The sequence below is a fragment of the Pinus tabuliformis genome, chromosome 7 (assembly GCF_031772625.1).
Source record: "Pinus tabuliformis cultivar Carrire ecotype Pingquan chromosome 7, CPIR1, whole genome shotgun sequence".
Lineage (NCBI taxonomy): Eukaryota > Viridiplantae > Streptophyta > Pinopsida > Pinales > Pinaceae > Pinus > Pinus tabuliformis.
In genome coordinates this window covers 1,732,163,788-1,732,186,962 of record NC_142293.1, presented here as the reverse complement: position 1 = coordinate 1,732,186,962, position 23,175 = coordinate 1,732,163,788, and the positions used below count along the sequence as shown (strand labels likewise).

Sequence of the window (23,175 nt, the reverse complement as noted above, 5' to 3'; positions counted from 1 at the left end):
ACTGACACAAGTCAGTCCTGGATCCCAGATCAAGTTGTTGAACAACATGCATCCTAGTCATAGGGAGAATCGCAGTACACGAGGTGTCCATCGGTAGTGCTATGGTCCCTAACCACTTTTCCTAACTCACTGGCCATATGAGAGGTACTTCCCATGAGTCCCAGATTCCATGGGTAGGATGTATGCTGGGGCATCGATAGGAGAAGGTGAACCACTCATCTTCCTCATATGCCATAGGAGAAGGTGAACCATTCATCCTATGCATATGTCAATCATAGGGGAAGGTGAACCACTCACCCTACATACATGTCAACCATAATGTGGTATCACCGGGGAAGGTGAACCACTCACCTTGTACATAGCGCACCACTAGGGGAAGGTGAACCACTCACCCTATGGTCGCTCATAGCTCCAAGAAGTACCCCAAGCCCCTAGGAGCTCCCAGAGCTTAATGTCCAACTCATGCGAGACCCTCATAAGAGGGTCTTTCCACGACTCCAAGGCTCTCTCGAAAGGTTAAGAATTTGACCTTCCCCAAGGGCTTCATGCGACCTGTTTATCCGCCCTAATGTGTTGGAGCCTTATTGCTCCTTGTTGTACCATATCTCGGATAAAGTGGTACCTGATATCAATGTGCTTGGAGCGGTCATGGAACACGAGATTCTCTGAAAGACGAATCCCACTCTGGTTGTCGCAGAAGATCACGGTGGTATCCAACACGTGCTCAAATAGCTCACTGAAGAGCTTCCTCAACCAAACAACTTCACAACAAGCCATACTCGCAGTAATGTATTTAGCCTCGGCGGTGCTTAAAGCAACCGATTTTTACTTCCCGCTCATCTAGGATATTGAAGCAGACCCCAAAGAGAAGCAACACCCAGACGTGCTCTTACGATCCACCACACTACCAGCCCAATCAGCATCTGTATATCCATGTAGCCTCAAATTCTCGGCAGTGTATCTCAGTCCATAGTGGATTGTGCCTCAGAGATATCTCAAGAGATTCTTAGCAACAATCCAATGAATGTGATGAGGCTTGAACATAAATTGAATCAACGTGTTCACAACGAAGCATATGTTAGGACATGAGTTTACCAAGAACATAAGGGCCCCCACAAGTTGACAATACTCAGAAGGGTTTGCTAATCCGAGCCTAGCAACACTTCCACATAGCTTCTTGAAGTTGAGTTCCATCAGAGTAGACACGGACTTGCAATCCACCATTCCACATCTCTCAAGCAACTTTACAATGTATTTTCCTTGAGAAAGGAAAATCTCACCTAGCTTTTGCCAGACCTCCAGCCCTAGGAAATAGTGCATCAGTACTAGGTCCTTCATCTCGAATTCAAAAGCCAACTCCCTCTTGCATTGATGAATGAGAGGGTCATCACCTGCCAGAAAGAGATCATCCACATAAAGGATCAGAATGAGAGGCTTGTCCTTTTCAACCTTGAAGTATAGGTTCGGGTCGGCATCGCTCCTAGTAAATCCAAGCTTCATAAGATAACTATCTATCCTCTCATACCAAGCCCTAGGGGCTTGCTTCAACGCACAGAGGGATTTCTTCAACCTGCATACATGTGTCTTACGATCTTGAACTTCAAACCCCTCGGGATGTTCTACATAGACTTCCTCCTTAAGTGAGCCATGCAAGAAAACAATTTTGACATCCATTTGGTGTAGGCTCCATCCTTAAGGGGTATGGTCGAACGAAAAATGGTATATCGGACAACTGGTGCAAATATCTCATCGTAGTCCACTCCTTCTGTTTGAGAGAAGCCTTGAACAACGAACCTGGCTTTGAACTTTTCAACATTCTTACAAACTCCATGTTTGATTTTGTAAAGCCATTTTGAAGTGACCACTGGCTTGTCCTTGGGTCTAGGAACCACATCCCAGACATCATTCTTCATGATTGACTCATATTCCTCGTTCATCGCATCCTTCCAAACTTGGTGCTTCACGACTTCTTAGAATGTACATGGCTTAGATTGTAGAATGGTACTCATGGCAGCTAAATACCCTTGGTACTTGTTTGGCTTCTTGCTTTCACGAAATGTTCCCCTTGGTGCAACATGTCTCTCAACATCTTCAAGAGTATTTTGGAGCCACAGAGGGCTTTTACTTGAAGTAGTTGGCTCACTAGGTGGATCAATGGGATCCATCAGACCTTCAACATCGGGCATCTGATCATCTATCAGAGATTCATCCTGCTTTCCTGTATCGTCATTATTGTCCTTCCTAGGGATAGCAAGGTCTCGGACTTTCCCAATGGCAGAATCTTCATTGAAAGTGACATCATGACTTATTTCCACTTCTCTTTCACCAGGCACATAAATTCTATATGCCTTCAAAGTTTCACTGTAACCCACAAACGTTCCTTTCTTCCTAGATGTATCTAGCTTGTTTCTTTTCTCTTTCAACACATGAAAATAGACGGGACAACCAAAATTCTAAAATGAGAAACATCAAGTTTCCTATCGGTGAAAAGTTCTTTGGGTGTCTTGAAGTCCAATGCTTGATGCGGGCATCTATTTTGAACATACACAACGGTGTTGGCAGCTTCTCCCCATAAGAACTTTGGTGGACCTTGGTCATGAAGCATGGCACGGGTGGCTTATATGATAGTTCGATTCTTCCTATGTTGTAGGAAACGATGGGCCTGAGCCCGTTTCTAGGTAGAAATGATACGAAAACGCGTTTCGTACGGCCTAGAAATACGTTTCAGGCTGTACTACCATGTTTCACGTGGGGGAAACGTTGCCCAATACGGCCTGAAATGCATTTCTAGGTCGTACAACCATGTTTCAACGATAAACTGATTTTTTTCTTCAGTTTTTTGTTGTTGTTGTTCACTATTTGCCAATTCGAGGGTGATAGAGGGAGTTATTGAAGATTGAAAACAATTTTTTTGAGTGGGGTAGCCTAATGTTCAAGCCTATGGCCCTAGTGTTGATATGGCAGTTCATGGTAATGTTAAATTCTTAAAGTAAAAGTGACATTGTCCTTTATCTTTCATTTTCATCAAATGAAAGATAAAGGACAATGTCACTTTTACTTAAATTTCTAACATTACCATGAAATGACTCAGGATGTTTGAGAGTGGTTTCGCCCTCATTGGATTTCATATGGAGAAAGTAGAATTTTAGATCTTACTCAAAATCCAACAAACTTATCATTTTTTCAGGATTTCAGGATTGGGGGGATTGCAATGTTTGCATTGGATTTTGTCATGTACTAGGATATGGAACTTGTATTTAATCAAGAGAACCAAGTCTTCTATGCAAGGGAGACTCCAAATAATCAAGAACACCTAGGGTACTAGGGTATGGAACTTGTATTTAATCAAGAGCACTAAGGTCGTTTGACTATGCAGGAGGAGAATCCCAATCAAGCACGAGACAAGAAATTAGGAATTTCTCGTGGCTGATTTTGGATATTGCTATTTTCATTATGTGATCATTCATTAGTAAATGTGATGTAAATTTAGAGATTATAGTTTATGCATTGACATTGGACAATTTAATCATAATGTAATAGATTATAATGTATCATGTATGCTTTATGATTGCAAGTATTTCTTAAATGTCCTAAGATATATATATATAGATATATTGCGTTTCCCCGTTTCCAAAATTTGGGGGGGGGGGTCACGTTTCGTATCCGTACTTGTTTCCCCGTATCGTGCAACTTAGTATTCTTCCTTTCGACAACACCATTTTGTTCAGGAGTATATGTAGTAGTGGTATTCCTCTTAATGCCAGCTTCTCTACAATATTCATTGAATTCATTTGACTCATATTTGGTTCCATTATCGACCCTCAATATTTTGATCTTCTTCCTTGTCTGATTTTCGACCAAAGCTTTGAAAGAGCGGAACCATTTGAACACTTCGTCCTTCTTCTTTGAGAAATAGATCCATGTTTTGCGAGAGAAATCATCCAAAAAAAATTGCATAGTACAAATATCCTCCCAAAGATGTTACAGGCAACATACCTGATAGATCAAAATGGACCAATTGAAGAATATCGGTAGTTTGACTTTCACTTGAGGGGAATGGTCTCCTTGTATGTTTTCCAGCTGCATAACCCTGACAAACTCCTTCATGATCTATGTTGAATTCGGGCATACCTGTTACCATCTTCCTTACATTAGGTAAGGCTTTGTAATAAAGGTGAGAAAATCTTTGGTGCCATAATTCGGATTGAAGAGAAGTATCGTAGGTCATTGCTCCCAAAGGACTTCCTCCAACCTGATAGAGACCTTCAACCATTTTCCTTACATCTTTTGATTTCCTTTGCCAAACACGTACCTTCCCATCAACGAATGTCACCTTGAAACCTTTATCTTCCATCGCAGAAATAGAGACCAGGTTCTTTTTCAGATTAGGTACATACAACACTCCTTGTAGATGTAGGGTTTGACCTTGATTTAAGCGAAGAGTGACAATGCCAATTCCTTTCATGGGATAAGTGGCATTATCTCTAAGTATAATCTCCATATTTGTCTTTTCAACCAAGTTTGAGAGGGCCTCCTTGTACCCAATGAAGTGCCTTGAGGCACCACTATCAATTAACCAATGATCCAATGTATCCGGAGGAGACATGGCGGTGAGGGCAAAAATAAGATAGAATTCTTTTTGTTTATCTACAACATTAGTTTCTTCATACCTGGAATTTCTCGACTTCTTGGGAATACGACCGTTTCCATTTCGAGCAACGGGAGCATTCCTCTTTCCTTTGTTGTTGAACCTGTTGTTCCTTTGATTGCCATTGCCTTTGAAGTTGTTGTGGTTGTTGTTGTCATCATCCCTTGGAGTATCTTTCTTGTGTCTCTAGCAAAGTGGCCAAACTTGTTGCAATTGAAGCATCTTCCTTTTCTTCCTTCTTTGAATCCCAACTTAAACTGTTGACTTTGTCTTCGTGGACCAACATTGTTCTTTATTTTAACATGAGTGGAGAAGGCAGTAGGGTTATTTCCATTTGAGGGCTTGTCTCTTTCCATCATCCTTATTTCTTCTTGAGTGCATTTAGCCAATAATTCATCAAATCCCAAAATCCTATCATTGTTGAGGATGGTAGTGTTAAACACACCCCATTCTCTTGTAAGGCCTCCAAGTGCAATCAGAGTGAGCCCCTTGTCACCAACAACTTCTCCAATAGATAGGAGATCATTCTTGATTTAGGTAATCCTCATGAAGTAGGATTGAATGGATTCTCCTCTATCCATCTCGATGTCTTTCAACATTTTCTTGACAAAGAGAACTTGATTTGCATTATTTACTTTGAACATCCCAACTAGCTTGTCATACATCTCCTTGGATGTTTCCAAATCATAAATATAGGCAATCAAAGGTTTGTGAATAGAATCAACAACAATTTTCTTAGCTCTTACCTCACCTTTCTTGCATTTTGTTTTTGCAGCAGTGGGTGCATTTGAAGGAGGCTCCACCACACTTCCTTTGACATTAGTCCATAACATCATTTTCTTCCAAAGTCAAATCCAGAGACGTCTTCCATGCATGATCGTCGGATTTGTCCTTAAGCTTGTCCTCAAATTTGAAATAAGATGTAGTCGTCATTGAGACTAGTTCCAAGTTCTTGTCCAATAGCTACCCTTAGTGATTGCTTTTCCTCACTCTTGCTTGGGCTTTGTCTTCACTTGATCTCTGATACCATGTTAATTTTAGATAACAATGGTATGTTTTATGCTTAGCACAATTTACTTCAATGTTCTTTAGCAGCCCAATAACAATACAACAATTTCTAGTAGCAATCACATTAACCATTAATCACATTGACAGTAAATGCAGATAGAATATAAAAACATATGCAGAAGACCAGCCAAGACAAGAGGATACCGGATTTGGTGGATGCCAAGGAAAAACCCCAATGTGGGGAAAACCCTTTGATCAAATCTTCTTATTATTATTCAATAGTTCAACAGAGAGAGTGCAAAATTCAAATATACTAGCCCAATACAAAGTCAAATCAACCCTGTCAAATTTTGTAGTCAACTGTAGTCAAACTTCAACCCTAACCAGAAAGTCAACGTTGGTCAAATCAATAGCAAATCACCTCCTTTGAAGCTTGGTCAAAGGCAGATTAATTCGGCCTCCATCAAGGGTCAAAGTCAACCCAAAACAGTGCCACAAATACTGGTCAAACTCAGTCAATCAACAGTAAGCCTGGCGGTCAAATAGCTCTACGATTAACACTGGTCAAACAGTCCCAAACACCTCGATTTTTGTGCCAATCAATGTGGCCTCAAGAGAGCGAAATTCTACCTCCAAAATGCAGTCAAATTCAGTCAAATCAGCAAGTGTCAATGCTAGTCAACAATCTGAAACTTTCGATTCTGTTTTGACCTAGAAAAATAGTCCTAGCCGCACGTGTGAGAGAGAGAGAAGATCCCCAAGCTGTATGAACCAATCTGTTGAAGAGAGAGAAGAATGGTTGAGTGAATGATGTCCAAATGAGGAGAGAGGTCTCTTCTATTTATACACTTTGATGTGGGTGAAGGGACACATTTATTGGGCTTCTTGAGCTTACATTAAGTTGAGGCCGACCTGAACAATTTGTACATGTGAGAGAATAAATTCAAAATCACATTTCTTCTTGTCCGATTGAGATGATCTTTATATCAAACTTGGACCTCTCAAAAAGGGGAATCCAATGCAATAATCATCTCCATCATATGAGCTGTCCCAAGGTGGAATTTGGCCCTAGTTGCCAATTTTGACACCTAAGTGCCATGGCTAGCAAAGGGACCCCCACTTAACACATTTATTAATTTAATTAGCTATTTCCTATAGTTGAACTTAAGGAAAGTTTAAAATCTTAAAGTCAACTTATGATTTAATGTCAGCGCTTCATAAAGATTTAATCTCAACCATTGTGAGTAATGATGGGGCCTAGGTCGAATTATAAGAGGGAATAGGGCACAAAAGTGGCTAGTTCGATTTGGCACAAGTGTGTGTGTTATCTCAACAAAGAAGACTGGGGTTCTAACAGACAACAAAGATCTAATGACCAAGTAGGAGTGAGAGAGAGATAGGGTCGAATAGCCCTAACCGAGTCAGCTTCAACACGACCATATAGTTTGCACAAGGGCACAAAGAGGTTTCCTAGGTATTTCTGTTGGCTTATGTGTTGAATGTGTTTTTGTCTTCAATGTATTTATTTTTTGTATGCTATGTTAGACAACTCAATGCATTTGTAATTTAAGTTTTTGGAACAACAATTATAAGGGAAACTAACATGGTATTAGAGCTTAGCCTTTGATTGAAGACCAAGTACATTTTATCTTTAGGAATGGGTTCTGTGATTTAGAGGGAGCGAGTTCAGCAGATCGGCCTTGTCGCTAGGGTTTCTAGATAGTGTGAATTAGCAGTATGGCATATCAATATCTTAGATGTGAGGATACGATACGTTGGACTGTGTGTTGAACTTCTGCTCATGGTGTGAGAGAATTGGTGTGGTGTTGGAGGGACAAGGGGTGTGGGAGTTTGTGGATAATGTCCCAACCACCCCCAATGACCCTCAATAGTTGGCTCAACATAACAAAAGAGATGCCAAGGCGAGGAGAATCATCTTGGAAGGAGTCAAAGACCACATCATCCCTCACTTAATCGGGAAGAAGTTAGCCAAAGCTATGTGGACGACCATTATTGGTGGAACTACTATGGTGGGGAACTTCCACATATCCAAAAATTGGCCATTGGGATCTTGTCACAGTTCCTCTTCAGCAGAAATGAACTGGAGTACATATGGCTTCATCTATTTGATGAAGCAAAACAGATTGGGCTCCATGAAGGCTGAGGAACTAGTGTATGTTCATTGAAACCTTCAACTTCTGTCACACAAGAGTGACGAATACAAATTTGGGCACACCAAACTATGGGATGTGGAACCAGAGTTGCCTAACTTGGATATGGCGTTGAATGCTAGGTCTCATATGACTTTGTTTGATGAGGAGACACTCTTGTGATAAGATGGTTTGATGCGCACGTCTACTTGGTTAAGTGTTTAGTGTTAAGGTTTGATATGTATGCCTACTTGCTTAAGTGCTTGGCTCAGTGTTTAGTGTTAAGGTTTGATAGGTATGCCTACTTGCTTAAGTGCTTGGCTCATTGTTTAGTGTTAAGGTTTGATATGTATGCCTACTTGCTTAAGTGCTTGGCTTGGTGTGGAGTTTTGAAAGTAAAATTTGTGATATGATGGTTTGTTGTTAAGGCTTGGTTAAGTGTTTGTTGTGATATGATGGTTTGATACGCATGCCTACCTGGTTAATTCTTGTTGTGATATGATGGTTTGATACGCATGCCTACTTGGTTACGTGTTTAGTGTTAAGGTTTGATATGTATGCCTACTTACTTAAGTGCTTGGCTCAGCTTGGAGTTTTGAAAGTAAAATTTGCGATATGATGGTTTGTTGTTAAGGCTTGGTTAAGTGTTTGGTGTTAAGGATGATGGTTTGTTGTGAGGGCTTGGTTAAGTGTTTGGTGTTAAGGTTGGATATGACGTTGAATGCTAGGTCTCATATGACTTTGTTTGATGAGGAGACACCAATAGTCGGATCTTCAAGTGGACATGGCAGCAATGCTCCTACTTCTGGAGAGGATGTGGTTCCTAGTGACATGAATGAAGACATATTTGATGATATGTAAATGTAATTTATGATGGTGTTTTAAACTTTTAAACAATGAACATTGAATGCCATAATATGCTATATAAATTATGAATAATAATAGTACACTGCCAGTCATAGTTTATTTTGTACTTTGTACTATGTAGTGTGCATTATTAATTTTGGTGATGATGTTGTAACTTGTCATGTTGATGATTGAAATTTGAAACACAAACTTGATGATTTGTTGAATCATGAATGTTATAATAATCATTAATGATGAAGACATTGTTTATGCTGAATTGATGATGATGATGATAGATGATAATTGATTATATATTTTTAGATATAGAATCTAGATTCTGAAAGATAAATGGTAATAGGAAATTCTTATTTTGCTATATATATATATATATAATTTTTTTATTTTACACACACACACACACATATATGTGCCGTTTCCTTGCCATATCGTATCCAGTTTTTTTGAAAATTTGCCGTATCTGTTTCAAACCCCGTATCCGTATCTGTTCCCGTATCCGTTTTAGTGCAACTTAGTATTATGGTGATGGACATCTTACTGGGCAAGACTCTTAGTCATATTTAGTTAGAGATGTGTTCCAATGTTTGTAAACAACAACAGGATCTGGCATTAAGCTATTAAAATTGCGGCTTGGGATTAATAAACACAGGGATATGAGACATCAGGGGGCTGCTCGAGCCTTGTTTTGCCTTGTTGGAAGTCCAGGTAACCTCTGTCGGTACCCATTCAAATAGTATTTCATTAGATAGACCTGAACATGGACATTGCTTCCTCGTATCTTGAGTATATCAAAAGTCCCAATGGGCATCCTGAAACCACCTATTTGACTGTTATAGTGTTACAGTGCACTAAAAACAGCCTTCAGATAGATTACTCTTTCGTACTGTGGGTTTTCAATCCTGTAGGTATATTTGAAGGTTGTAGCACAATACACACTTTTTGACTGGAAGCCATTTTCCTTTTTTTGTGTCTTGTCCAGGACATCTCTTATTTTACAAGCACTTGATTATGAATAATTTCAGAAATAATTCTTAATGGTTAAATCTTTTGATACATACATGATTGTTCATATATGATAAACACTCAGAAACACTTCAACTTTTTTTAAGGGGCATTCTAATTGCTTAATGATTTAAAAAGTCCTTTGGTTGATCTCATATATATTTTTAAATTCTAGCCACCTTCACTCACTTGTATTTAAAATATAAATCATAGGCTTAAGATTAGGTACAGGGGTTTCCCCTTTAGGTATAAATTTGAAAACCCTCTTCTGAACCTAGAAGTGAGGGGCAGGGCTCTGGAGGTGCTAGTGGGCAGCTTGCCTGATTGTTTTCTTAGGTTTTCCCCTTGGAGAGGTTAAGACTTTTCTTGTAGGGAGAATGCCTGATTGTTTTCTTAGGTCTGCCCTTGGAGAGGTTAGGACTTTTCTTGTAGGGAGAATCCAAGAGATAACATGTTCAATTTGGACATTCTTGGTAGATATGGGGCAAGTTGAATCAAACCATTGTAGGTAGAATCTAGATGACAGCCTCTTCTTGGAGCAAGGGTTTCGAGAAGTTAAAACTGAGAAACCATGGATGTGGATCTGCTGACTGTGCCCAAAAACTGTTGAAGCAACATATCCATGCACCAAGTATAACTGTCTGCTCGGGAGCTTCTCTTGCCACATGGGGAGTACAGGTATTTTAAATGTCTTAAACTAAATTGTAGGGTTTTTTTTTGAGATTCTAAGCACAGCCAACTAGATGAGGAATTAGGTGTGTTGAAATATTTCATCAAGTTGACAGCAGCATTCTTGCCTGGGGTATGTATAGCATGTGCCTAACTGGACCTCAGAAGATTGCAGGATGCTGGAGGGTGGAGTAGCTTCCTGTCCCGCTGATAGGAAACTCGACCCACCTAATTTGGAAGAGGGGAAATCTTAGGTGGAGGCTTTGCCATAGCTGCTAGGGGTAGAACAAAGTTACAAACAAGTACAACACAGTAACTGCTAGGGTTTCATCCTACCTAGCTGCACAAAACTCATCCAGAACTTTAGGGTGTATCTACTATGTTCCTTGTTGTCACTGTCCTGCTGCAGCCTTTTTTCCATTGGAGTCTTGGACCCATTGCTATTAAAGGCCATCTTACAAGTTTGTCTGCAATAATCATTCTTATTAGTGGTTGTGGAAATTTTGAAATTTGAACGAATCTTTAATATTTATAACCCTTCTGATCTTCCTTGCAAAGACTTTTGTGACTTTGGTACAGCTTGTAATCTGAATGTAGAAAGAACGAGTAACATAACTTGAAAACTCAAGAAAACGTTAATTGGTGAAATGCATGGTGACAAATTTTGATATGGCAGCAAGCATCTAATGTAATGGAACAGTTAAAAGAAATTTGTAATTGGAGAGCTGCAAAACATGCTTTCAAGTACGACTAACCATAAGAGCATATATGATTGAACGATGACTTCCATATTACAATGCTTCTTATGAGAAAGAAAATACTTTTACTCTGGTCTAAAGTACCATTGAACAAAATTGTTTACTAGACTGAAGAGGGCAACTCTTTCTTTAACCCAGTTTATCAACGAACTAGCAAAAAAAATAGTTCAAAAATAATTGTCAGAGAACATATCCATGGCATATGACTTTGAGATACATACTATCTTGTGTGTTTTGAAGTTGGATTCTCTTCTCAACGTCTCATAAATGAATTTACAGCACTGGTTCAGAAACTCTTCTGCATGAGAACTTGTTAAATTGTGATGTGTTTCTGTTGTAAACTGTAGGGTGGACTTGGTGGATTACTTTTAAGGCTGGCAGATGATGGTCATGGTCAGTTACAGTTGATTGGGCCAGATTGCACATCGACATTTCTCCATTCACTCCGACACATTCTATACTGGCGTTATCCTAAGGTCTTACCTTCTCTCTGCAGGTTCTGACTGCTCTCTTGTTCCTATTATTTCTGTGACTACGTAATTGCGATATTGAGTGGGCATATGCAGTTTCTTCTTCAATAGCAATATGCAACGACAATAATTTCAGTATCAGGCAGACTGCTATTGTTTTTTGTTTTGATTTTTGAAGTTGATTTTCAGATCAGCATAAATTTCTCATTCTGAGTTCGTTTTCAGTGTGGTTTTTGTAGAGAGTGTGTTTTGCGATGCTTTATAGTATATACACTGATTTTTGGTGTTTGGAAATTTCACTCTTAAATGCTCACTGTTTCTAAGTTTTCTCAGAAACCATAAGTTTTAATTCTATTTTTTGGAAGTGTTAAAAGGACATATTTTGGTCCTCTAGAGTCTAGGCATCTTTTTTAGGGCTGTGTTTTTTCGAAGTGCATTATTTTTCTTTTGCATTGCAGTGGTGCAATCAGTTATTGTGTTTATAATCATTTGATTTCTGTTATCCAATAAGCCTAGCTCTAATAATTTCTGCCTAACCAATACAAATTATTTATCATGGAAGACCCACAAGAAATATTTGTTCAGACGTAGGGGATTATGGGAGTTACTTTCAGAACACCAAGTTGCTGCTGTGGATGCCTCAAAGCTAAGTGGGAAACAAAAACAATGAAGCCTGTGGGCTCATTGTGATGTTCATCTATGAGGATCCAAAGTTTCACTTTCAAGGGATTGACAAAATAGGTAAAGCTTGGACCATATTTGAGCAATTGTTTGGTAAACATAATGAAATCTGATCTCATCTGCTTGAGAATGAACTAATTGCTTTGAACCATACAAACTTTGATCGGCTTGAAGGTTACATCCCAAGGTTCAAAACTCTGAGACTTTTGCTTGCACAATGCGGTATGGATAAGTTTGATGATTACATGATATTTGCCATTCTTTCTAAATTTGTTAAACCTTATTCAGTTTTTATTTCTGCATTGTGTTCCATGAAAGAAGCCTTTCGAGCTGCTTATAAATTGCCTAGTTTTGAATAATGTTGTGATCAACGAATGTGAGAGCAAAACAAACTCTTGCACTTTGGTGTCATTTTTGCAGATACCAAGAATACGGCCTTAGTGGTGTAGTCAGATTCCAGACCCAAGAAAAGCAATCCAAGAAAACCAGAAGGAACAGGGCTCCCAAATCCAATCAGTCTTCATATACAAATCTGGAACGAGGAGCAAAATATAAGGGAAAGAGAACTGACAAGCATTATATCTTTTGTGAATGAGATGGCCATCTTGTATCATATTGTTGGAAGAAGATGGGAGTGTTGAATGAAATGATGAAGTAGCACAACATCAAACTTGATCCTCCTCGTTCTTCTTATTCTTCTTCTAAATCTTAGGCCCTTCAAGTTTCTACCTGCAGCTTCAATGAAAAAAATCTTCAAGACATGATTGGATTTTAGATTCTAGGGCCTCACATCGAATGGCTTAGGAAAAGGCCATATTTTCTATGCTTGCTTGATGATTGGAATATCATGTGTATTTTAACTGGTGATAATAAGTCCTTAAGGAGTTTTAGGATTAAGAACTGTTTAGTTAGATGGTGCTGTTTTTAATCTTCCTAGGAGTTTTAGGATTAGGGCATATTCAGTTAGATTGTGGTGTTTTATCCATGTACCTTGTGTTCCTGAACTCTTCTACAATCTTCTCTCCATCTACCAAACAACTCAATATGGTGCCAGAAAAGCTATAGAGTTTTTGCCATATAGTGTTGTAAACAATGATTTGCATGATCCTTAACATGTGATAGCATTAGGGAATGGTGATGATTTTTCCAGACCATACATGTTTGACTATCTTGGGTCATTTTTCACTTTCTTTTGTTTGTGCCGCTTGTTATCTACTAGGTTGTACCTAGCAGAATTTGAAGACCCCATGGTCCATTGTACAAGGCACTCATCAAAGTTTTCAGAAATTCGAAAGTCAACTGGGCACCTGTGCCCCTTTTCTCTCTCTCAAATTCCACAACCTTACGGGGAATTGTATTAAATGTTGCTAGCATGATGAATTTTTGTAACAGGCTTAGACGACTTGCGACCCGATCATCAAGTTAGTCCACTCTAGAGTGTTTTTTTCACTTAGCTAATTATTCTCGCTTTTCAACATTGAATAACTAGTTGAGTTTTGTCACTCAAATACCTCCAAAGTTGGAGTGCGGCTTGATGATTGGGCCTTGGGTCCATCTTAATGCCTAGAGTCGATGTATATTACCATGTTAGGACATATCTAAAGTGTTGCGGAATTTGACTAGGTTTTTATAGGATTTTTTAAAGTTATTAAAAATTCCCGCAGGACGGGATTTTTAATTAATTCCTAATTAAATTGTAAATAAGTGGTCCTAGTTAATGTCGGGGTCATATTTTCACTTAGCTAATTATTCTCACTTTTCAACGATGAATAACTAGTTGAGTTTTTTCATTCAAATACCTCCAAAGTTGGAGTGCGGCCTTGGGTCTGTCTTAATGCCGAGAGGCGATGTATATTACCATGTTAGGACATATCTAAAGTGTTGCGGAATTTGACTAGGTTTTTATAGGATTTTTTAAAATTATTAAAAATTCCCGCAGGACGGGATTTTTAATTAATTCCTAATGTAAATTGTAAATAAGTGGTCCTAGGAAATGTCGGGGTCATTACTCAACCTTCATGCTCATGACCCTAACATTATGCTAAGACACATTTTGGTTGTCAAAACACGGATATTACCCCCTCAAAACCCACTTTACCTAATGTAAGTGGCAAAGAAATTCAAAAAATTAATAATGGGAGACAAATTTATCGTGTTTCCAAAGTTAAAAGGGACGAGAAAATTAGAAAAATAAAGTGGGGTGCACATTAAAAGTTAAAGGGACACAAGATGAGTGACATGGCAACCACATTGGAAAGTAAAATTAAGACCAAGTCAACAATCAACAAAGAGGCCCATGAATGGCCCACTCAGTAGGTCGAAATGATTCCTTGATGTTCACGGATTTGATTGAGGTATGGTTAAATTTTAAGTCCAAGTCAAGAGGAGATAGTGGAGGACAAAACTGCCACATGGGACAAATCTTGTCCCCCACCATTCCATGCACATAGAAGATATACACAACCAATCGAAGTGATAGTGATATGCTGCCAAAACACTCAGCTCTCACGCAATTAAGCTGCGACAGGGTAAAGCAGAGAAGTGACACTTGTTTTGATTTGTTGACAGTCAGTTTGAAGAATGAGTTATGTGGGGAGCTGTTTCCCCTTTATCTCCACTTATTTCCCACTTGGTAGGCAACCAAGCTAGCACGTAGAGGTCAGGATACTCGCGTAGGATGAAGATCAACACTGGAATGAGTGGAAGATTAATTGCCACCTACACGCAATCATCTCTACACTTTGCCATTTAAATCTCCTTTTGGATTATCATCATGCCACACTTGGCATCTCTTCTTTGCATTGGGATTTGCTCCCAAATTTGTATAAATAAGCCCATTGGGCTTCCTCATTCACATGATTGGAAGCATATTGCTTGGTTAAACTATGCTCGTTTGTATTCTCATTAGCGATCAATAATACAAAGGCTTTGGAGGTCATTTGCATTGGGTTGTGAACTTGTCCTTAGCATGTGGTGTTGATTTTTCAAGTGCAATATATATACAAGCACATATTTCTGAAAATTCTGACAATCACTTCTAATAATATATTTCTTCTTTAACAATTCCAATTTATAATTAAGCAATTATAGGTCAGAAATTCAACCATAAACCACAAGGACAATAGAGATCACAATGCACAAAAGTGAACACAAGATTTACCTTGGGAACCCACTTAGGGGAAAACCTCAACAACCCTTTTCTTAGAGAAATTCTTCAGTTCAATAAGAGATACATCTAATGTTGCTAGTCAACTATGTCAACAAGCTAATGGTCAAACCTGGTCTCCAACTCAAGTCAAACCAAGTCAAACTTCTGCTCTTCAAGATTTGGCCTTCTCAGATCTACCCAGAATTTTGGCCCGCTCAGAATATGCTGCCTAGAAGTTGCCCGTAATTTTGGGCTTCCCAGAAAAATTGCGTAGAAATTTGGCCTATCCAGAAATTGCTGCCCAGAAAGGTCACACATGCGAGTTCTTGGAGAGAGAAATGTGAGCTAGAGAGAGATATCTTCATTCTTCTTCTTTTTTGTCCTTCGCTTGGATTCCCAAAACTTCTCTTCTTGTGATGAGATCAGATGGTGCCTTTGTGGAGGAGGTCAAATGCCTTTGTATAGTGGTCTGCTAGTCCAAAATGGGTGTCTCTTCACTGGGCCAACTTGACTTGAGGGAGCACTGACTTGACTTTCTTGGAGCCAAAACTTCATATTTCAAATTTCGAAAATCTCTTTTAAATTCGACATGAAGAACATGTCTTATATAAATTCTTTCAAGGTATAAATAATAAAAATGACATGAACATGTCTTACAAATTCTTTTTACATTACAAGAGCAAAAATATAATTAAGAAGACCGACCATAGCCACAAAAATTCAACACTCCCTCTTAGTTAGGGAGGTATTCATAATGACTAGACAAATGCTCTTCTTGTGAACAAACTTCTCTAAGAAAAGGTTATCATAAATCATCATCAATCAACTACCATAATTCTGGCCAAATAAATTTGACACATGGTAGGATAATAACATTAATAGGTTGCCATAATTCTGATTGGTCCTCCTAACACATGGCACATCATTAGCGTCAACTAGTCACCATAATTATGGTCTATGTGACACATGATATACATACTAGTCTTGGTTCACCATCCATTTTGGTGGGTACTCTGCATATGGTGATACCCCAAAGGCCACACTCTAAATGAGTAATTTTGGGATCGATGCTATTGATCTTGATGTTGGAAAGGCCACACTCTATCGAAGTAATTCTAGGCCTCTAGGACCATTCTTCCTAATTCTGGTCATACATGGCATAGGGAGAATGTTAGTCCACTGTCGGACCATTCCCCCTAATTCTAGTCAAAGTACTTGAAACAGGGATAATATGCCTAATGTTGGTCACAGTGCTTCACACAAGGAGAATGTCAGTCCATGATGCTATCTCATCAGCACTCCCTCTCAATGATAGAGGCATTCGCCACAGGTCCAAACTTGTCTTTGAAGTATACAAACTTTGCACAGGACAGAGGCTTCATCATAATATCTGCAATCTGCTCATCAATGGAGACATATTGAAGCTTCACTGCTCCCTTCTACACCATGTCATGAATGAAGTGGTACTTGATCTCAATGTGCTTCGACCTGTCATGGAACATTGGATTTTATCAGCTTCACACAACTTTGATTATCACAATAAATCACAGTCGGCTCGAGGATATGATTAAATAGTCGCGCGAGTAACTTCCGAAGAGGCACTGCTTCACAATTCGCTAGGCTAGCTCCCATATATTTTGCCTTGGAAGCACCGAGTGCGACACATGTCTACTTCCTGCTTATCAATGAAACCAGAGCAAAGCCCAAACTAAAGCAACCTCTGGATGTACTCTTCCTGTCTTCCACACTCTCTACCCAATTTAAATCTGTATAACCTTGCAACTGAATGTTGTTGTTTGAGAGATATCTCAAACCATAGTCCACTGTACCACAAAAGTATCTCAATATGTGCTTTGCTGCTATCCAATGACGTGTCTCAGTTCCACTTGGAACTGGCTCAACGTGTTCATTGCAAAGCAAATGTCTGGCTTGGTATTAACCAAATACATTAGTGAACCAATCAGCTTCTAGTACATTGATGGACCTACCAATTCAGACTTGGTGCCTCTCAACTTTTTCAAGTTTGTAACCATGGGAGTTGACATTGATTTACAATCCATCATACCAAATTTTTGCAGGATCTTGATAATATATTTAACTTGACTAAGAAAGAATTTTCCAGGCTTTTAACATACACCTAGTCCCAAATAATAGTGCATCAAACCAAGATTCTTCATATCAAATTTGAAAGCTAGCTCTCCCTTACATCAAATAATTAGATGCTCCATGCTTGTCAGAAATAAGCTAAGTAACCTGACACGGGGATTCGAGATTCATAGGATACGGGGATTCGAGTGTCGGATTCAGACACGTCAGTGTTGCACGAAGCGCCCCCCCCCCCGCTCCGAAGCTCCGAAGCGCGCCCCATATGGAAGCGCCGTACGAAGCGCCTTCCGAAGCGGAAGCGCGATTCGCAAATTTTTTTGCGCTTCCTGGAATTTCCGAAGCGCCGGCTCCGAAGCGCGCTTCGTACGACGCTTCGGGCCGCCGAAGCGTGGCGCTTCGGAGCAGGAAGCGTGCGCTTCATGCACGCTTCCGTACGCTTCGGCGGAAAGGGGCGCGCCCAAGGGAGAAAAACGAAATTTTTTTAATTTTTTTTTTTAAAGTTAAGTTCACTCAACCTTAAGGGGGTGGGTTAGGGTGAGGTTAGGGTGAGGTTAAGGTGAGGAATGAAAAGAATAAAGCCCCCATTCATTCCTCATTTTCTCACTTTGAGTTTATGAGAGTTGGAGAAGAGAAGAGAGGAGAGGAGAAGAGAAGAGAGGAAAGGAGAGGAGAAGAGAGGAGAGCTTGGAGGAGTGAAGAAGGAGGAGCTAGGAGAAGGAGGAGGAGCTTGGAGCAAGAGCTTGGAGGACTTCATCTACAAGAGCTAAAGAGGTAAGTTCAAACCCCAAACTCCCTTGTTTTTTTGAATTTTTCTCCTCCCTCTCCTACTCTTTCCCATTGTTTCTACTTGCTCCTTTATTTACAGGTTGCCGTTGTCCACCACCTATATCCATATTCCAAGATGGTGTTCTTTTGGCTTCTATGTATCATTCCACTCTTGGTTTTAATGATGGCAAGGGTGAGGAATAGAAGGGAAGAAACAGAAGAGGACATTGGTGATGGTCCTAATAGTAGTGACCCAATGTATGATGAGGAGGAAGGGTTTGAAGAGGAAGGGGATGAACTTGAAGGGGACACTGAAACACAAGATGGGAAAGCTACATCAACACCCTTGTGGAACTATGTGACCAAACTTGATGGGGGAAAGGGTGGTGGATCTTACAAATTTGTGTGCCCTCATGGTTGTCATGGAGGAAAACCATATTGTGGTTCATATACCCGTCTGAGGAGGCATCTTTGTGGGGTGCTGGACAGTGATGAAAAAAAGGGTTCTGTGGGGGTACAAATTTGCCCAAACATTTCAACTGAAGAAAGAAGAAAATACATCCAAATAGAGATGGCTGCACAACAAAAAAACAAGAAACAAAAAACTCATTCTGAATCAAGTGCAACCTCTAAATTTGGTAGTTGCTCATCTCCTCATGGTACTTCTGCAAGCTCTGGAGGTAGAAGAACAACAGGGGATTTCCTTAATGTTGCTGGGAGGGATGATGTGGATGGAAAGATAGTCCGTTTTCTTTGTGCTTGCGGTGTACCATTCAATGTGCTTCGCTCTCCCTATTGGCATGAAATGGTAAAGGCCATCAATGAAGCCCCAAAAGGATACAAGGCCCCCAACTATGAGAAAGCTAGAACAGTGTTATTAGAAAGAGAAAAAGCTAAGGTTCAAAGAGCTTTGACACGTTTTACAAATGAGTGGGTAGATTCTGGGGTATCCATTGTATCAGATGGGTGGACAAATATTAGAAACCAACATTTGATAAATGTTCTTGGTGTTTCTTCTAGTGGTGCAGTATTTATTGCATGTCATGACTCCTCCTCCATCACTGCATCTGCACAAAACATTGCAGATCTCCTATTGAAATCAATCAAAGATGTTGGTCCGAATAATGTGGTTCAAGTGATCACAGATAATGCAGCAAATTGTAAGGCAGCAGGAAAAATTATTGAGCGTACTCATCCACACATCTTTTGGTCTGGGTGCCTGGTTCACACATTGAACCTTTTGATGCATGATATTGTGAAACACAAAGAATGTGGGTGGATTGCTGAGGTTTACAGGAAAGGGAAGCAACTCATTAAATTCATCACAGGGCATACAGGGGTAAACTACTTCTATGGCACTTACTCCAAGTTGCAATTGCTTAAAATTGCAAAGACAAGATTTGCTAGTTATTACCTCACCTTTAGGCGGCTAGTGAAGGTGAGACAAGCTTTAACTAATCTGGTGTGTGCTGAAACATGGGATGAAATTAACACTGACACAGATGGTGCTAATGCAGTCAAGGACACTGTTCTTGACAGTTACTTTTGGTCACAGGTTAAATATGTTTTGCAATTCACCAAACCAATTTATTACATGATCAAGTTTGCAGATTCAGATCGACCAGTAATTGGGGAGGTGTATGAGCAAATGGATAGCATGTTGGGGCAGATTAAAGACATTGTTGAGCCTAGAGATACCACCTTGTACAATTATATTCGTGTAGAGGTGCAAAACCGATGGGAAATGCTAAATATTCCATTGCATGCATTAGCATATGTTTTGACACCTAAATACTATCATCCATCATGGCTTTCAACACCAGCACCTGGGGGGGGAAGCAGGAGAAAACCACACCAAGATCAAGAGGTTCACCAAAAATATATGGCTGCATTGAGTAAATTAATCCCTGATGAGGAGGACGCTGCATTGGTACGGAGACAGGTGAGCAACTATACGGTCAACACTGGTCCATTTGGGAGCATGCATGCAATTAAAGATCGAGAGACTTTTTCTGCTCTTGAGTGGTGGAACATGCATGGAGGGGGTACTCCACTTCTACAGAGTTTGGCATTGCGGGTGCTATCACAGGTGGTAAACACTTCTTCTGCAGAGAGGTGTTGGAGCTCTTATTCTTTCATCCACAGTGTTAAAAGGAACAGATTGAGTTTAGACCGGGCAGAGAGCTTGGTTTATGTTCATTACAACTTGCGATTGTTGTCCCATTACTGTGAAGATGCAAAGTCTAATAAAGACTTGTTGATTTGGGACAAGAATCCAGAGGAGCCCAATTTGGAGGATGGAGTGTTGCGACTAGAGCAATTAGAGGATGCTCTTATCCAGGTATGTCCATTGTGGTATGAATTTTCCAATTTTCCCTTATAAAGCATTTCTCTAATTCATGTTTTTAATTTTTTTGTTAACTAGTGTTTTTTTTTTTGCATGAATTTTTTGAGCGATTCTAGGATGATGATGACCGTGTTGATATGCCACCACCCCCACCCCCATCTGGTCCCTTGGTTCCTAGGTTCCATGGTTCAACACCAACAACAGGGGGTTCTTCTTCATCAGTTTCAGTGCCACGACTTCCACAGGCACCATCTTCTTCATTGCCACCACGTGGAGGCCCGCCACCACGTTCTATTCGTGGTGGAAGGAGGAGAGATTAGTAGATATATTCACAATCTACTACTTTTTGTCATAGATTACTCATTAGACTTGTAGACTTGTGAATTTGAATTTTGAACCTTTTTGGCTTGGCGGTGACCAAGTGACATATTTTGTAAACATTATTATTTGAATTTTGGACATGACAAATGTTGACAGTTGCTCACTTGCTAGATAAATCATAATATGCTCAATGTTTTATGTTTTATAATATGCTTAAATGTTTTATGTTTTATAATATGCTTAAAAATTTGATGTATGTTTGTAATAGCTAGAATATAGATGATTGTTGTACATACTAGTAACTACAATGGAATCATGGATGCCATATCTATCTTGATTTATGCAAAAATATGCATGTTTTCATGTCTTCTACAATTAATTTGGTATTTGGGATGTTTGTTTTGAGTATAAATGCAAAAAAATATAAAAAAATATATATATATAGCAGACGCTTCCGCGGATGCTTCGCTTCCTAGATTTTTGGAAAATGACGCTTCCGCTTCCAAAAAACGCTTCCGCTTCGCTCCCGCTTCGTGCAACATTGAGACACGTTGACCCCCCGGAATAGGACACGTAGGATTCATTATATATTATTTTATATATATATATATATATATATATATATATATATATATATTAAAAATTAGATATTTCTTACACAAATTCTCATTAATGATACAAATTCATTGATTTCAAACATAGATCTTCATCTAGATGTTAGTATTACTGTTTACAAAGTAAGTTAGTAACATTATAGCATGCATAGTACATACAAAATTCAAACACATGTCACATAAATCATGATTCATAAATGAAAGACAACTTACAAGATAGTAAGATAAAGACACTGACAACTGTAGTTTTCTCATTAAGTCATCAAATCAAAATGTGTTACATAGGTAGTGCAATGCCAATGGCAAATAGAAATAGAAAATATAAAACAACTACAGGTATACAAGCCTCAAGGCAATAGGTAGCCCATGACTCATGAGTCATCAATCCTCACAGTCATCATCAGAATTAGCATCAATGTCCTCATCATCATGGTCACCACTGCTCTCCTCTGCATCCTCCTCCTCCCCTGTATCCATAGTTGCCTTTGCATCTGCTGGTGTGGTGGATGACCCCTCTAAAATATCACCGTCATCAAATCTAACAGGCTCTAGCACTGGATCATTGAGATACATGTTGGCCAATGCCAACTCAACACTGCTGTCCAGACTCATATCATCAGGAAAGACATTCCACATCTTTGTCTTTCCCCTCAACCACTCTTCCTTCTGCCTGTAAATAAGTTGAAGGTTGGTGTGCACATACACCATTGTCTTTGCCCTGGACTGCTCAAGCCTGCTCTTCTTCACACTATACAAATTCCCATATGTGCTCCAATTCCTCTCGCAACAAGAGGATGAAGTCACCTGAGAGAGGAGCCTCATGGCTAACTGCTGAAGAGGAGGGCTTGTTGCCCCATGATTTTCCCACCAAGAATAGGGCTTCTTTGCTCCCCTGTCTCTAATCACATCATATCCTGCAAATCGACCAGTGCCAGTGGAAAACTCTGTAAAGGCATGCTCCACCTCATCAAGCAATGCTCTATCTTGGAAAACCCGCCCGAATGCATCTTTCCTCCCCTGTGAGATTTCACCATCCATGTGAGGAGAGAATCTGCGGGAAGGTCCACGAATCAACCACTCATGGTTGTAGTAATTTGGGTTCAATGAGTGAGCCAAACAATGTAAAGGTGTGCAATTCTTGTCCCATTTGCTAACAAGAATATTCTGTATAGTACCACAAAAGGCCTCTGGTGATGTCTCATACTCGGGGCACTCACTCTGTAGAATAATGCTCCTCACAGACTCAATCATGGAATCCCATCCCTCATAAATCTCTCCTAGGATGGGTTTGTCTGTATCTGCAAATCGAAGCAAAGAAATGATAGGGTCCATGATCTGAATAATTAGATCTACCTTCTCCCACAAAGCATCATCTAGCACTGAGTCCTTCTCTCTTTTAGAGGCTACTTGATCTGTCTTTCTCCAAAAAGACCAAAACTCAGAAATAACCATGGCCCCAAGAGCAGTCTTGACCTCACTCAACCTCTTCAACATGATGAATGAAGAGGCAAACCGTGTATCAGCAATCTTCAACAATGATAGATAACTGTACTCCTTGTAGATAGTGAGGGCATTTGTATGATTTTGCACAAAGTTACTGATATGTCGTGCATCGTCAATAATG

At 39.6% G+C, this 23,175-nt stretch overlaps 2 protein-coding genes across 6 annotated transcripts in view; both read left to right on the top strand.

The window, feature by feature from the left end:
- Positions 1-23,175, top strand: part of LOC149255262 (uncharacterized) — a 47,502-nt gene that overhangs the window by 5,536 nt on the left and 18,791 nt on the right. Inside the window, exons 2-3 of one of the 5 annotated variants that reach the window (XM_089460419.1) lie at positions 11,447-11,595; positions 12,155-12,310. Coding sequence is in view for 1 of the 5 variants with exons in the window: in XM_089460416.1 (XP_089316542.1) it covers positions 11,447-11,575 (129 nt within the window). In the remaining 4 variants the exon portion in view is untranslated. Of the gene's footprint in view, positions 1-11,446; positions 11,596-12,131; positions 12,311-23,175 lie in introns of those variants that run through there. The other 4 variants (XM_089460418.1, XM_089460420.1, XM_089460416.1 and 1 more) reach the window with 4 other exon arrangements.
- On the top strand, positions 18,996-21,109 carry LOC149255263 (uncharacterized). The gene is made up of 2 exons (XM_089457190.1): positions 18,996-20,610; positions 20,733-21,109. The coding sequence occupies exons 1-2, from the start codon at positions 19,075-19,077 to the stop codon at positions 20,934-20,936; spliced, it is 1,740 nt and encodes a 579-aa protein (XP_089313316.1). The 5' UTR covers positions 18,996-19,074; the 3' UTR covers positions 20,937-21,109.